Consider the following 15928-nt stretch of genomic DNA (forward strand, 5'->3'; position numbering starts at 1 on the left):
TCTCCACTTCCGAGGACCATACCATAGTGATAAGATCAGGGATGGCTTCCCTCAAGCAGGATGACTGAGTGGAGCTTAAGCCCTGCTTTGTGCCTCCGGAGTCCCCTCCGTCCGGGATGGATTCATCCGTCTGGGCCAGTCTGTGCAGGGTCGCCTGGGGGGTTGTGTAAATACACACTCACTTTGGGTGGGATGGAAGCTCAAAGGGATTTTCCATGACTCGCCCCGGTGAACGGAGCGTGCCTTGCCAAACAGACGCATCATCCTCCTCCCAAACACAGACGTAGGGAGTCGTTCAGGTTGCATCGCTTGGGAGTTGGAAGTTTTCCCTTCATCTTCGTTGTTGCTGCCACCTCCGATTCCTGTCATGACACCAACAGCAGTGGGTTTCCATATGATGTGGTTGTTTGTTGTGCTTGTGATTCTTTCCTACTGATGTCATCTGCAGCAGGACCACATGGAGCAATTTAGTATCTCTGTTTTTGGAATAAATATTTTACTTAAATATAGCAACAAACTTGCCAGAAGCACTTACTAACCAAATCATCCTACGCTGAATAACTATGGTTACAAAATGTAAACTATACATGCAATTTATCATTATAATATTACAATATATCATATCATTTTCATTGCTGAATATACAAATCAACAAGGGTACTACATCTGTCTTTTCCTTTTTGATGAGTGTTTGATAAAATCTATTCAACAAGTGATAGATATGTCTCAGTTATGTAGACAATCCTACTTTGAGGATTCATCTGCAAAACTTGCTGTCGATGTGAATCGCTTGTTTGAACAAAACACACAGTCCATCTTATATCCTGTCACACGGAGTCCAAAAACAACATTGCATGTTGCTTTAATGGCTCCCATCAGGAGATGAAACTCATAAATAATCATCTCCTTCACTTTGTTTAGCCCATCTGCATCTCCTTGGTGACAGGCGTGTTGCCAGCACCATTGCTCTCACAGACACATTGACAGGAGTGAATATTAATAAATATCATCAGCCTCAGTGGACCGGATTCATGGGTTTAGACCTCAGTGTTGTTCTGGGCACAATATAACTCAGCACCGGGCTCCAGAAACTTCTGCAGCAATCGTTCTCTATTTCTACAGGAGCTTCACTTTGGGAGATATTCCATTTTGTTCTTTTTAATCTCATGTTGCACTTCACAACTAGATAACAGCGTGGCGAAAGAAAGATGCCTTGTAAAGCCATAAATCTCTCTCCCATGGGCCTTTTTTTGGGTAGAAATAGTTCTTTCGTCTCATCTTAAAGTCTTAATACTTTCACTGCCCTTAACCTAAGCTCTCTGTCAGTTAAGGCCACTACATTAGACAGCTGTCAGCCCTCTGACATTGTAAATGCATGACATCATGACTCAATGCATGCCCCTGATTGGTTGTCTGTTTTTGTAGCCTGACCCACAACAAGGCCCCGATAAGTAAGGGTCGTTTGTCATGACCTTTGTGTGTGTGGTGTTATCCCACTGGAATATGTATTCAGAGCCACAGAGCAGTTAAAAAAAACAGGGACTTACTTACAGGCAATGAACAGGGTGACAGCACACAGGATGCAAATACCCATTTTTAATTATTCCTTGCATCACAAAAAGTGGCATATTCTGTAACTCTTGCTAAAATGCTCTAAGGGAAGGATTAGTTTCCCTAAGACCACATCCTTCCAACATTATAAGAATTTGTTGTATTTATTAATAACAGCAAAGTTATTATTAAATTAAAAACATGTTTAGTGTAGAAGCAGAAGATATTTCCTGTTTGTGATACTGTTAGTTTATATGGGCTTGAGTGCTCATCTAAGCTTTGAACCCATCACTATAATGATACCAAGCCTGCCATCTAGTGTTTGTGAATTGAGTACTGCAGCCTTTCAGCTTTTTGTGAAACCACGGACTAGAAAATTGACAAGAACAATATTAGCAGTAGAGTACATTTTTAAAAAATGGGAACTGTACTGTATGGAATTTCTTTATTTCTCCTAGGGGGCAACTTTGGCAGCGTAGTAGCCAAATATGTTCTATCTATCCATCACTTTTTTGTATGCGCGTGTGTTTTCTGAGGCTCCTACAACTCCTGTAAGCTACTACTGTGTGGTACCAGTTAGAGCAACACGATGATATAAGGTAATGTCTTATAACAACAACATATGTGAACGCCATGGGGACCTGTAGGGAGAATAAGCACAAGAAAGTTTGGTGGGACATGGTCAAAATTTGGGATATCCCGACGTATTCACAGTTACATCACTGTGTCTACTGAAGGCGGAAGAGCTTTTCACAGGACTCTACGGAGATTTTCTCCTAAGTTGTAACATTTATTATATTCAATTGAAGCCAAAAGTTAAAGGTCCGAATGTGTTTAAGTTTGCCTTAAGTATATACTTGCTTTTTGTGTAGCAACTCATACTCTCAGCGTCATTCCATGTCTGTTTTTGCTCATGAACTATACGCTTTAGTCCCCTAGAGGGAAATTGCTTTACCCAATTAGCCTATCTAACACATAAAAACCAGACGTGCCTTGCCATTAAAACACAAAACATCAGGACAGCACTTTTTTGTTTTTTTTTGTTTAAATGCATCAAGGTAGAATGTGGCTTAATCCCAATGAGGTCAAAGGTCAGGCTCAGCTACAGAACATACTTCTGTCACGGGCAGAGACATTTCAACACGGCAGATATTTGTTTAAAACAGGTTTCATTTACATTTAACTCTAGCACAACTATACTATATATTTTTTCTCTGGGATTTTGGGGATTCATTAAGAGCAGGCTACTGATATTGCTTCATATACAGCACTGTATGTAGAGAAGGAGCCAGTATAAAATGAGATTATCGATTAGTAGAACCAAAAAAGGAACCACATTCAAATGAACATGCTGTGAAATGTTTGTTGTACAAAATGAAATATGCTACGGGCCTGAACACAGTAGGCTGAAACCTTAGAAATAACATTCATTTTCCATGATACGTCAGCGACGTGGATTTACATGTGTGCATATATCTGCAGGTCAGTCTGCTTTCCTCTGGTTAAGCATTACTTGAAGTGGCAGAGGTGATCTTACAGGGAACTTTACTCGGTGAGGTCTGGTTCCCTCAAGCAGGAGTGTTTCATATCAACACTGGTAGAAACATATTAAACCCAAACGTCAGCCTTTTGCTGGAAAGTACGATAGAGCTGTAGAATAAATCTTATTTTAGCCTTTATATTGCTTCAGTTTAAAATGCCTGCATTTTCTGCCAAAATGGTGACAAGAGGACACATGTGGAACAGAGAAATAAATGCTTTTCATTTGTTCCACTGCCATTTATACATGAGTTATTTATTCCAGTCAACACATGGATTCATAGGGAGAATGGTAGGTTTCATGAACTGAGGAAAGAAATTATTTTATTTGTTTTCTAATGTATCAGACCAAAAAATACATACACAGTATAAATGGAATTTATAGGTAGGTTTCCAAAGACAGTAATTTCTCAGACAGTTCTGTTCAAAAACAATAAAACATTAAACATTAAACACTAAATAGTAGAAAACAAGTGTGCACTTAGCAAAAGAGCAGCATGCAAACAGTCCTCTAAATATTACAATCATTTGTCAAGAAATCATAACTTTTGTAGAGAATTTTTACATTGCATCCAGTGCATATGAATGTGTACATACTGTACTAAAACTGTGTCTCAATATATATTCATTTCTTGAATAATTAAAAAAAAAAAATCAAATTTCATAGAAACAGACTGCAATAAAAAAAGCAGTAACTCCAAGAAATACGCAACTCAAGCTATAGTTGGCAACGCTTACTGAGTGAGACGAGAGGGGGGAGGAAACTGTGATGGTGATACCGGGCGTACACAGATCGCAGTTTGTGCCACAGAAGAAGCAGGAGTCCATGTTGTGAAGAAAATCTGAGTTGTATGTTCTTACTGCTTTTCTCGCTATGAGAGAGGCAAAAATAATCAGATGATATTCTGATCATCGGTATGTCACACTCTGAGTAAATCACTGTAAAAAGCACACTGGCAATTTTATGTTGAGCGATCCCGACTTTTGCCACAGTCCAACACTAAGACTAAGCTGCTTTGAAAGGCATCATAGCTAAAACAGCACAGGCTACTGCATTTCGTTTTCATGTCCGTGGTTTAAAAAACATTTTAAATAATTGCATACAACTCTAAGAAATTGCAGCAAGACTGTGCGAAGTTGTACTCACTCGGTTCATAGTAGTCGTAAACCTGCACCATGGCATCCTGTACATGGGCCACTTTGTAGTCTCTGATGACGGGAAGTCTGATGCAAACCTCTGACTTGGTAAGCTGCAAAGTGCCAGAAAAGTGAAGCGTGATATACTAGTGTGTGTAAACAATATATACTGATTGATAGTTACGTAATTCGTAATTCATTAGTATGTTAATACTTGTACTGATATCTACTGTAGGAAATCATTCTCTTAACTTAAGGACCTTATAAGGTGGAGAAGTCAGTAAAAAGGGCCAACAAACCATTAAGCTTCACAGAAACAAGAAGTACAACATACTGTAAATGCGCAAGTATAATAAGAGGATCATTTGTTTAAATGATTACCTTTTTCTGAAACACACACACACACACACTTTGTGTGTTAAATATTTCTAGAAGTTGAGCTAGCAAACAAATGTAAATGCTGAACAAGCATGAATCTAAATGCAGACCATAAATGGCAATGATGTGACATTTGTGTAAGCGGAATATATTGAGTGTGATAAGTAAAAAACCTGAGATAGATATTTAGGTTTACAGTTTACAGCTGGTTGGGTTGCTCAGCTCAGACAATAATCTAACCTAAGTTAGCTAAACTGCATTTTTCAGTTAGCAACAACAGTGCTGTGCCTCAGGCTATCCTTTTCCACTATTACACCTTTAATGGAAACTGACCAAGAAAGCTGTGGTTCTTTGCAGATCCTTACAGCACCTACCAGTTAGCTACCACTGTGGTCACAGGTCAAGTCCTAAGTATTTTTTCTGGGAGTGTGTTAATGACCTGAAAATGCTTATTCTACAAATATGAGTGGGATGTTAAGGCTGATTCTTATCATCTTTAGACTCAACTCGGACAATTTTCAGGCAAAGAAAGCAATAACGAAAAAATTAACAGATTTCTTAAAATTGCCAACGCAATTATATTCAGTGAATAAATCCATTCTTTGGTGGCTAGTCTAAAATGTCTTAACGGCTTGAGGTTGAGCAGGGACTTTCGACTGCTTTAGCTCCACTCATGAAGATTTGACTTGGCCAATCAGATTGTTCTAGCAGCCCTAGTCTGGAAGGATGTGTGCATAACCAAAGCTGCAATTTTCCTGCAAATCGTGCTGTTAGCCTGACCATGAAATGTTGCCACGCTGAAGACACACTTACTGAATCCAGGTACAGGCTAACTTTCTCGGGCAGTATCTCCACCTTCCTGATGAGATCTGCTGGGGCAGCAGCTCCAGGAGACATCCTGAAACCACTGAGCATGCCCACATCCAAGATAACCATACCTGTATGAGATATCACCTGGCTGTCCTTTAATCTAGAGAGCAAAACAAGCAAGAGGTCATATAAATTAAGGGCCCTGGTGTTATGTAATATTCGATATACATGGCAACACAACAGACAGATAGATAACATCCAAAAAACAGGCATATATTATAAGAAATGTTAAAAAAATGAAATTAACTTGACATATACATCTGTCTGTGTTGCAGTACTTACCTCATGCAGATAGACAGCAGCATGTGATTGTCGTCTCTTTCATCAGTAACATCCACATCTAACGAGAAAGCCTCCTCATTTGAGGCATGCTGGAGGGTCTGTGACAACGCTGTGGTCTTCACGTTGTAAAAGACATTCATCTGGATGGGTTCATGGAGATGTGTAGGGACGTAAAGACATAGATTTAGGGGATAAAGAGCTAAAGTGTACAGTTCAGTTTACAGTACTACCCGATTCCACAGCCAAATGCCTCACGGTCACAAAACCAGTATCTGTTATGGCCGTGAGAAAAACTATTCCATTAAGCAAAAAAAAAAAAAAAAAAAAAAAAGATTGAACATCTGTGTTTGTTTACTTGTTTCTATAAAGACAACAGGTTATAATATTGAACATAGTGAAGAGATTTACCTTTCACCATAGTCGTCCTCTCAGTAATATTATCTGGTATTACTGAGTATGTGTTCCAGATGTTAATTCCTGAAAGGCCATTATCATGATACATTTGCATTTAGGTGTTTTCCTTTAGCATTTACAAGGCAGTACGTTGTGCTGGGTGAAGCTATCATGCACAGCTGCTGTGTTCAATTTATTCTAGTCATGCTCTGGTGGTTTAACTATACTTTATGTTGAGCTGAATGTGCTGGACGTAGGAAAACATTCCAGCATTGTAGGGGGTAGTTTGGAGTTGTGGTGTTGTATTTTCCTTTAGCGTGGACAGCTTTGGCAAAACAAAGAAGAGCGGGTGATAGGAACAGCAATGTTGTATACTGTACCTGAAACATGGCAAATCCCCTTCCTTGCATGTATATATTTAGGTGTAGATCCTTGTCAGCATTAATCTTGAAAACATAAAATAAAAGCAGAAAATCCAGGCTGTACAATGGTTCAGTAAGTACACCGTCATCATAAAGAAAACCAAAAAAAACCAAAAAAACATGTATTAGGCATCAACTGTGGGATTCCACACGTTTATTACCTCTTGTCTTTGATACATCCGATAGTTATTGGAGTTGATACTAAACAGAGACACAAACGAAGATGCTGGGGCCGATATATTAAGCCTGAGGTCAATTGCGTTGGCACCACTGAATGCAGCGTAGTAAGACAGAGCCTGGAGGGCAACCACTGTGTCCTGAGGAAGGAAAAGGTTAACAATCAATGTTCTCTCACCATTTAAAGATAGTCTGTTGCAGAATTGGGGGATATTTTTGAGATATGGTAACACATTTGGCTAGAGCTGTAATATAAAGTTATTTTCACAATGGAATAGGTCATTACATATACAGTTAGGTACATAAGTATTTGGACAGTGGCAAAATTTTTGTAATTTTACCTCTGTACACTACAATGATGAATTTGAAATGAAGCCATCCAGATGTGACTGAAGTGTAGACTTTCAGCTTTAATTCGAGGGGTTTAACAAAAATATCACATTAACCGTTTACGAATTAAAGCCATTTTTGTACGTTCCTCATTTTCAGTGGCTCAAAAGTAATTGGACCATCCTATTAGTTTTGCAGCATTTGGCTGAATCTGAGCAGATAGTTTAGCCCTGTACACTTCAGAATTCCTCCTGCTACTTCTATCAGCAGTCACATCATCAATAAACACAATGAGCCAGTTCCACTGGCAGCCGTTCATGCCCATGCCATATCACTGCCTGCCCCATGTTTGACAGATGATGTGGTACATGCTTTGGATCATGAACCGTTCCTTTCCTTCTGTATATTCTTTTTTTCCCATCATTATGGTACGAGTTAATGTCAGCTTCATCCGTCCAAAGAATCTTGTTCCAGAACTGGGCAGTTTTTTAAGATGTTTTCTTGCCAAGTCTAATCTGGCCTTTCTGTTCCTGAGTGTTACAGGTGGTTTGCAACTTGTGGAAGACCCTCTGTATTTACATTCATGAAGGTTTCTCTTGACTGTAGACTTTGACAATGGTACACCTGCCTCCTCGAGAGTGTTCCTGACCTGGGTAGATGTTGTGAAGGGATTTTCGTCACCAAGGAAAGAATTTTGTGATCATCAGCTTCAGTTGTCACTTTGGTCTTCCAGGCCTTTTGGCGTTACTGAGCTCGCCAGTTCATTCCTTCTTTTTAAGAATGTACCAAATTGGTGATTTGGCCACTCCTAAAGTTTCTGCTGTCTGTCTGATAGGTTTGTATTGTTTTTTCAGCCTAATGATGGACTCATTTGCAATGACAACTCTTTGGACCACATATTGAGTTTCCATGAGCAGGTACCAAATACAAATTCAACACTTGGAATCAACTCCAGACCTTTTATCTGCTTAATTTGTCATGAAATAATGAGGGAACAGGCCACATCTGGCCACGAAACTGATTCTCAGTCAATTGTCCGATTACTTTTGAGCCACTGAAAATGAGGAACGTATAAAAATTGCTGTAATTCCTAAACGGTTAATGTGATACTTTTGTTAAACCCCTTGAATTAAAGCTGAAAGTCTACACTTCAGTCACATCTTGATGTGTTTGTTTCAAATCCATTGTGGTGGTGTACAGAGGCAAAATTGCAAAAATTGTGTCACTGTCCAAATACGTACGTACCTAACTGTATATATTTATCAATTTGCAAAACACATAACATAAACAGGGTCTTACTTTATTTCCAGTTACATAGTTAAACATCAGTTACTGACGCAACAGAATGAAGGTTTAGTCCCACCTGTGTTGTCCTGTAGCCTCCTAGATGATTTCTCTGCTTGCTTAACCACTTAAGGAGTGCAATGCCCTCAACAAGGCTGGCACGCTTAAAAAGAGCCAGCAGCACATAAGAGGCCATCTCGATCTGCGCCGCGCGCGGCTGCCAGTCATGTGACTGCAGGCCAGCAGAGGATCTCCACATCATGACTCCATCTTTGGAGTAAAAGGACAGAAATTGTAATCAGTATAAGTATATGTCCATATACTGTTCCTACAAATTTATCATACTGCACAATGAAAAATAAATTACATGAATATCATTAGGGATCTAACCATGAAGTGCTGAAATTTTGTTTTTAGTGTTGCTGCTGCTCTTGATTAGATGGATCTGGATCTTAGGAACTTTAAGAACCACAAGAGTTAAATTTTGTGAGTTTGAAATCTAACCTGCTACTCAGGCAAAAATGTTCCAGCAGATCACCAGATGGTGGGGCTATACAGTAACTACCCACAAATCGTCTAGTGACTTTGGAGCCACTTGTTGATACAGTAGTCTGAACAAATCAGTACGAACTTCTTTGAATAAATTATTTGTGAATCATGGTGGAAATACTGTATAAGACAAGAAATACTATCTTTGATGCTAAGGCATGACAGTACATATGCCCCTCTACTAACTTACCTGTGTAGTCGGCTCTTCTGGTGAGCTCAAACAGAGCAGTGCCAGCCACAGGACTGTTGGCCAGAGCTAAAGCATATGCCACCAGACACAGGCTGTAGTTACTGACCAGCCCACTGGACACTTTGTTCTCCAGGTACCTCTGGGCCAGGGACACATTGCCTGGGTACATTTCCTTCAAGGGAAACCAGACAAAAGATCATTACTGTCAACTGACTTGCTTTCCTAATATAATGTACTTTCCATGGCAGCCCTAATATATTCCCATTGACACCACAACAAAATTGATTACAGGTCATTCTCCCATGTAATATCCCCTTCTCTACTGACATACCGCAAAGGTCTCGTCCTCCAGCAGTGCCATCAGCACATAAGCAGTGAGTGCCACTGGACCATTATCCAGTCCGCCCTGCATCTCTGTGTGGATCAATCTGCCCACCTCACTGAACTCCCCCTGAGGACCCTGGTGTTTCAAGAGCCAAGTCATGGCTCTGGTCAGGACACTCTGGTCTACCTGCATGTGAGGCTGAGCCTGGAGGAAGCACCGCAGCACAAAGGCTGTCAGCCTACAACCAAAGACAGGGGAGCAGCAGCGTTACAAAGGGGGAAATGACATTTCTATCGATTTAATGTATATCAATGCAGCACAAACGATGAAAAGCTGTGAAAAAAGAAAAGATTCTTTCAAACCAAATAACACTTTGGTGCGAAAATGAAAGGAGTGTGATTGATTTACTTTTTACTAATCAAACCTTATTCAAGCTTGTTTCAAGATATCGACACTACTGGCTAATTACACATATTTCATGAAGCAAGTGAGCACTGCAAAAATAAGAGATGATTTCACCTCCACTGACTTGAAATAAACTACCCTTCACTTGTGTCATTTCCAGTAAACTGGCAACCCACCATGTGCTCCCAGAGGTGTCGCTGGCTCCAAAAGCACTGAAGGAACCATCGTCTCGTTGGTAGGACAGTTGTCTCCGATATCCTTACAGCAGATAATATAACATGTTGATAAAACATGGAATATAAACTGAAAATCAGTAACAGATACCTAGATTTAATACAGTTAATTATCATTAAGAAGATGCTCTGTTATGCCTGAATAACACTAATAACCAATTTTAATGTATACAGTAAGTATACTGTGTAATTTACTATAAGTAAGTGACTCCAGTGAGTCATGTAAAGGCTGCCTACCCTCCATCATATAGCCCATAGCCCTGCTCCTGATCTCCTTATCATCCAGGGTTGACTTTTCCAGGTACTGGAGAACATAAATACTTGGAGCAAAGCTGACCATGTTTTGCTCCCCACAACCAAGAGGCATCTGAACCAGCGAACCCAAGTCACTAAAGGACAAGGCCAAGATGTCACCTGTGAGGGAAAGAGGAAGGATTTAACTGTTGCACAGCATGTTCGCTACTAGGTTTCAGACCAGACACACCACAGAGGGTCTGTGCTTCAAACCGCATATTATGTCAATTTTGAAATATATGCGTCACCGTAGCAGTTCAAATGTGGCTACTATTGACCTGTATGTAAAAGAAAATCGTAGTTTTGAAATGGCCGCTTGGAAAGTCAGAGCTAGTCAAGTTATATGGTATGGAAAATGGCAAAGAGCTTATAAAATATCATCACATGCTGGAATCTACAGTAGAGACAAAAACTCCATCCAGCACATTTGCTAGATCTGTAATAAAGCTGACTATTACAACAAACACAGAAACCACAAATTTGGCTCCGACCAAGGAAAATCCTGAAGCTCGCCTGTCTACCATGACAAATGCCCAACATCCCTCAACCTGAGATGAGCCCAGCCAAACAGCCTGGCAGCTGTTCAGATTCTTCCCAACATAAACATTCCTGTTTGATGCCCATTGTTTCCATTTTTCAACATGCAGTACCTAAATGTTTTCAGGGGTTTGATGCGCCTACACCCAAGACCATCAGCTAAACAACAAGGAAAAAGTGAGCACATATTACACACGGCTAATTGACTAAAAGTAAACATAAACTGCACTCGGATGGAACCGCCAACAGGGAGGACAAATGGTAGACGTACCAACCAAAGCCACGTGGGCCCTCTGACTGCCCAGTACCACATCTGGTGGAAAGGAGAAGGAGACGGATTTGGAATTGTAGTGCTTCTCTGGTGCCAGCTCCAGGAACAGAGTCTCTGAGAAGGACTGTTCAACGCCCTCAGGCTTCAGGAACATGGAAATAATACACTGTTATCATAGGATGAACTGTATGCCTGTAGCACATTATATTTTATACTGCATCCATTCCCACTATTCTCAAGACTCCAATATTTCATTCATTCCATACCTTAACGAGCACTTGCCATACTAGGCTGTCTGAGGCCTCAGCACATACGGCATCCACAGATATTTCAATCTCACCCAGAGCTACAGGCCTTATAGGGAACAGAGCTGAGGCAGAGACGTGACTCCCTAAGGTGAGTTTTTGGGCATTTACCACAGAGGCGTCCACTCTGTCCGCCAACACAAACTCAAAGGCCTTGCTCTGTGTGAGCAGCACGATGACCTGCAGAGAGAAACAGATGGGACCAAGAAGCTCCAAAAACACTTGAAATGCCTTCTGAGAGTGACAGATGTTTATTGTTGGAAGAAACTTTTAAATAATCAGCTAGGGAGTTTCATGGAGTTGTAAAGGGCTGGAATAATAATTCAGCAACTTGTCAGATAATTTACCACTCTCATCTCAGCCAGAATATACCACAAATTTAGTCCTTCATACCTCTATGTCCTGCTCTAAATGGTTGATGATGTTCACCTCTACCACAATCTCCTCTCCCCTGATGAGGTATGATGGGACATTCAGAGACAAGGAGAAGTCTTTGGACACAGTCAACTATGAATGAAAGGACAAAGACCAGTTCAATGCAATTTTTGGCTAACAATAATATAAAAACAAAACAAATCACCATGAGAACGACAAAATATCGAGTCAGATTTCAATGAAAATTAGTAAAGCCTGTAATGCTTGTTTTCAGTATAAGAAGCAGGCAAACAGACTACGCTTTAGAGTTTCTCTGAGTGGTAGCAAAAGTGTACAACATCCACTGTTCAAAAGAAAAACAACAAGACTTCTGGCAACTACCTCAACTTAGAGAAATATCACCGGTATATAGCGGCACATACTGAGTGTTTAGTTACCTTTAGTGGCACAGGAGTGAAGCCCAAACCCAGGTTGTCTGACATTTCCATTGCTACAGCATTCAAAGAAGTAACGCCATCTGGCACTGTTATTTTCCCACTTGTCCATGTTTTGGCACTAATGGAAATTACAGAAAAAGCATGGTACGTACTTTATTTAGTAAGTTGGCATTTCTCCTAAATATATATAATCTCCTTCCCAAACCGATGTACACTCACCTAACATTAGTGTCTAACCACAGCAAGGTTTCAGTGGCAGCCATCCAGGGGCTCCAGTACTTCTCCACCAATAGGACACCCCCTTTGAAACCCCCTGCCCCCGAAAAGAGAGAAAAGAGATCAGGAAAAGGCCAGACTGTAGGTTAAATCCAGTATTACTGAAATTGTGAGACCGATACAATCCACTAAATGGCCACAAGAGGGACTCCAAATGGAGAGGAGATGCTTTGTTGAGGGACCACAGTGATTCACTGTGTTATTTATCATCATACCATTTCTAGGTCCATCAGTCTGCTTTGTCTTATACAGTCTGGCATTGGTCAGCATCCTAATATTGCATTCCTATGGTGCGAAAGACACAAAAAAGATGATAAAAAGAGATACATTTGTTGTTGTAGCCTCTAAAAATATGACCATAAACAGTCTTTTTAGATGTGTACCACCATTGAAGCCTGTACTAAGAAGTCCACCATCCGATGATGCATCATTAGCGTGACAGCCTATGAAAAATAGGTCAGGTCTTGGCAGGTGACGTAAGGTGTAAAACAGTCTCAGCTCTGTAGATGCCTGAGGAGATCTCAGTTTTTAAATGATCTACCAGACACACTATATGCTGCCAGAGCTTTGGTAATGAGAAAAGGTCATCTGAAGACAACCCACTGTGGTGAAGCTTTGTTTCCTCCATCTTGCATCCATCAATAACCCTCAGGCCTTGCACCCAACTCACTAGGGTTACCATCTCTTAGAAACAGCAGAGTCATCTCCTAACAAAGCAGAAAGATAGGTTACATCCAGACCAACTGGCTTAGTGGTCACACACTGAATACTCGTCGAGTATCAAACTGGGAAAGGTGTGTCTTTGAAGATTGTACAACTGATTAAGGTGACTGGGAGGACTGGGGCTTTGTAACTGTGAAATGCACAAAGCAGAATATGGTGACTTTCCTAAGGAGGGTTCACAGAAGTTTAAGTTTCAGAGATTATATTTTGCTCTTTTGTCAAGGCTTTAGAGCACAGTGTGGCGTCTGGGTTCCTATCAAGTGACTCTAATCCCCAATCAGAACACATAAAACTGATCAGTGTTAAAAGAGCTGTCCTTTGAGGCTTTGGCAAATCAAAAGAGCTGCCATACCTGCTTCACTGTTAAGTCCTGGTCATCGTCTGGAGTGTCGTCATCACGTGTTCCCGTTACCACAATTCCTACCTGGGACCTGGGTTCAAGGGCAGTCACGGTGAGCAATACCTGCTCACCTGGCTGAACCCTGTCACTGCTCCAGTTTAGAGACACCTGAGGAAAGCAAACACACAGTCAATGACAGGCATGTCCGGGAGAATTTATGTACCTTTTTAAATAATACAACCAGGTGCGGTGATTGAACAATAAATTAAAGTACGTAGTTGTGCTGGTTGATGGGTATGTGCGCCGTGTCACTGGTGACCTCTCCGTTAGAAAGGATGCAGTAGACAGTGACACAGGCCTCAGGGGACCAGGACAGTGTTGGGGTCAGAGAAAAAGATGAGGAGTTTGTTGTTCCAGCGGCCACCACTTGACCTCTACAGCTCACCTGGAAGTACAACACCAAAAGGAGAAGCTTTTGTTATTCGCATTTGACCACAAACCTCTTCAGAGTTTTCATTCAAAGAAGTAATAAGCGCGGTGAGATCCATAACATCCCATAATGATCAGTACACCTGCGTCCACTATAGCGTACAGTATTTGCAGGCTTCACAGTGGTGATGTACCAGGTTGGTGCTAATAGAGGTTGGCGCACGTACCACAAAGTGAAGTGTAGTCAGTTTAAAGGTGCTCTCCACATCTATTTGAAGAGGCAATCCAATCTGAAAGTTAGAAATATTATGTGAAATACTTAGCTAACTAATTAAAACAATCACTATCTGCATACATTAGCACCAAGCTACAAAACACATGTTTGGGGTTACCTGTGCAGGTAAGGTATTGACTGGGGAGATCTGAATGTATGAGCTACTAGGAGAGGAGTAGTTGTTGTAGACCTTCAGAGTCTCCTCACTGGATCGGAATCTGGCCTGAATACAAACATGGTATTAAAAACATTAACCGTTGGACTACAATAATCATTTAGGTCCCTAGTAAAGATGCATCCTAAGATTCAGGATCCTAGGATGTCTGCTTACACTTTCCAGGTCCCGGGGTCATGTTTCTTCGAAACTGCTGAGCAGTACTTTTCCCAGAGGACCAACACTCTAGGTACTGTAAGTCAAAAACACTCACCCGAACAAAGAGCATCTCCACCCGATCCTGTAATTTAAACTGGACGCGGACGTGGCCGTCCTCGGGCACGGGGACGGTCCGAGTCGCACGTTCAGCATCCATCGTGGACCCTCTCTGAGTGACCTCAACCACAGCCGGGTACTTTAGATCCTGTGAGCCCAGAGGCTTTCTGTCATATCTGGAGATCCTGAGCTGTGGGGCACAGAGCAGGTCGTTGGCTCCGGCGAGTGACATTTTAAACCAGCTGTCACGCAAACAGAGTAACAGTAAGTCGCTCACTTTTGTAGAGAAGTGCAAGGATGGTCGAAGCGAAGGCGGGAAGTCGTGGAAAGTGAGCTGGTACGTGTTCTGCATCAGGCGGACTTCGACGGTTTTCTCCACTTTAAATCCTTGGGCGACAAGACATCGTATCATGCAGCGGTTCGGAGAAGCACAGGGGAAACGCACGTTACGCATTGAGCCGACGCCCTTTCTAAAATCTTGTCTCACCGGTCGAGTTGCTGGTAACGCGGGCAGCGACGCGCACACGGCCGACGCCGCTCATTCCCGACGAAGCGCGCAGGGCTCGGAGTTGATCATCGCCGACGAAGAACCGCGTTGACCCGCGGATCTGAAAACAAAAAAACAAAAAAAAAACAAACAGCGGTCAAAAGTGAGCCCGGTGCCACGAAGCGTGCGGATGCTTTGGCTGCAAGAGCCGGCCACAAGCGCAGAACGCCTGAGGTCCTCACCTCCTTCGTCTGCTCCAGCGCGTCCGGAGAGGCTGCACTGGACGCGTCAGGTGCCAGAGTGACCGAGACAGCCAGCGTCCCCTGTACAGGCTGTCCACCGGGGTGGCTAAGGAAACAAAAACCGGGACTTCCTTCAGTGTACTTTCCTGACACGTGTGTCGAGGGGGATGCTATCGGTGCCAACGAGCTAACCGAGACTCACAGCGCTCGGACTGATCCCGAGAGGTCGTCCCCGGCGAGGACCCGTGGCGGTGTCCGGAGCAGCACTTCGAAAGGAGGAGGCTCTGCAACAACCGTCAGCAAAGATGTGACAAAGGCGGTAAAAAAAAAAAAAAATTAAAAAAATCAAGTAGTTATCATCCAAGAAGTTACGATTTATTTTTGTTTCCCCAGACAGTGTGCCCGTGCTGAGCTGCAGCGGATGGACGGCAACAAAACGAGGG

General features: G+C 41.9%; 1 protein-coding gene across 2 annotated transcripts; it reads right to left on the bottom strand.

The window, feature by feature from the left end:
* Positions 1–3399: 3399 nt before the first annotated feature.
* Positions 3400–15681, bottom strand: LOC120795944 (CD109 antigen-like). Of its 2 annotated transcripts, XM_040138240.1 has the most exons (25): positions 15486–15681; positions 15244–15364; positions 15034–15143; positions 14755–14946; positions 14445–14549; positions 14280–14342; positions 13898–14068; positions 13636–13791; positions 12776–12845; positions 12504–12585; positions 12285–12402; positions 11866–11979; positions 11434–11652; positions 11168–11309; positions 10303–10479; positions 10009–10090; positions 9434–9665; positions 9103–9274; positions 8443–8633; positions 6734–6889; positions 6531–6596; positions 5758–5897; positions 5419–5575; positions 4238–4340; positions 3400–3962 (listed from the first exon to the last, which is right to left on the bottom strand). In XM_040138240.1, exons 2-25 carry the CDS (start codon positions 15296–15298, stop codon positions 3745–3747), a joined length of 3291 nt encoding a protein of 1096 aa, XP_039994174.1. In that variant the 5' UTR covers positions 15299–15364; positions 15486–15681; the 3' UTR covers positions 3400–3744. The 2 variants fall into 2 exon arrangements, with proteins under 2 accessions (XP_039994174.1, XP_039994173.1); XM_040138239.1 differs by lacking the exon at positions 15486–15681 and having other exon boundaries at positions 15034–15324.
* Between the last annotated feature and the right edge of the window lie 247 nt (positions 15682–15928).

The sequence above is a fragment of the Xiphias gladius genome, chromosome 10, assembly GCF_016859285.1.
Source record: "Xiphias gladius isolate SHS-SW01 ecotype Sanya breed wild chromosome 10, ASM1685928v1, whole genome shotgun sequence".
Taxonomy (NCBI): domain Eukaryota; kingdom Metazoa; phylum Chordata; class Actinopteri; order Istiophoriformes; family Xiphiidae; genus Xiphias; species Xiphias gladius.

Bases quoted from the DNA above. Each gene is read 5' to 3' on its own strand.
- LOC120795944 (XM_040138239.1), bottom strand. From the start codon at position 15,210: ATGCGTAACGTGCGTTTCCCCTGTGCTTCTCCGAACCGCTGCATGATA. The intron at 12,846-13,635 runs GTATGGCAGCTC...TTCGCACCATAG, and splicing joins AGGACTTAACAGTGAAGCAG to GAATGCAATATTAGGATGCT. The intron at 12,403-12,503 runs GTGAGTGTACAT...AATTTCCATTAG, and splicing joins TGGTTAGACACTAATGTTAG to TGCCAAAACATGGACAAGTG.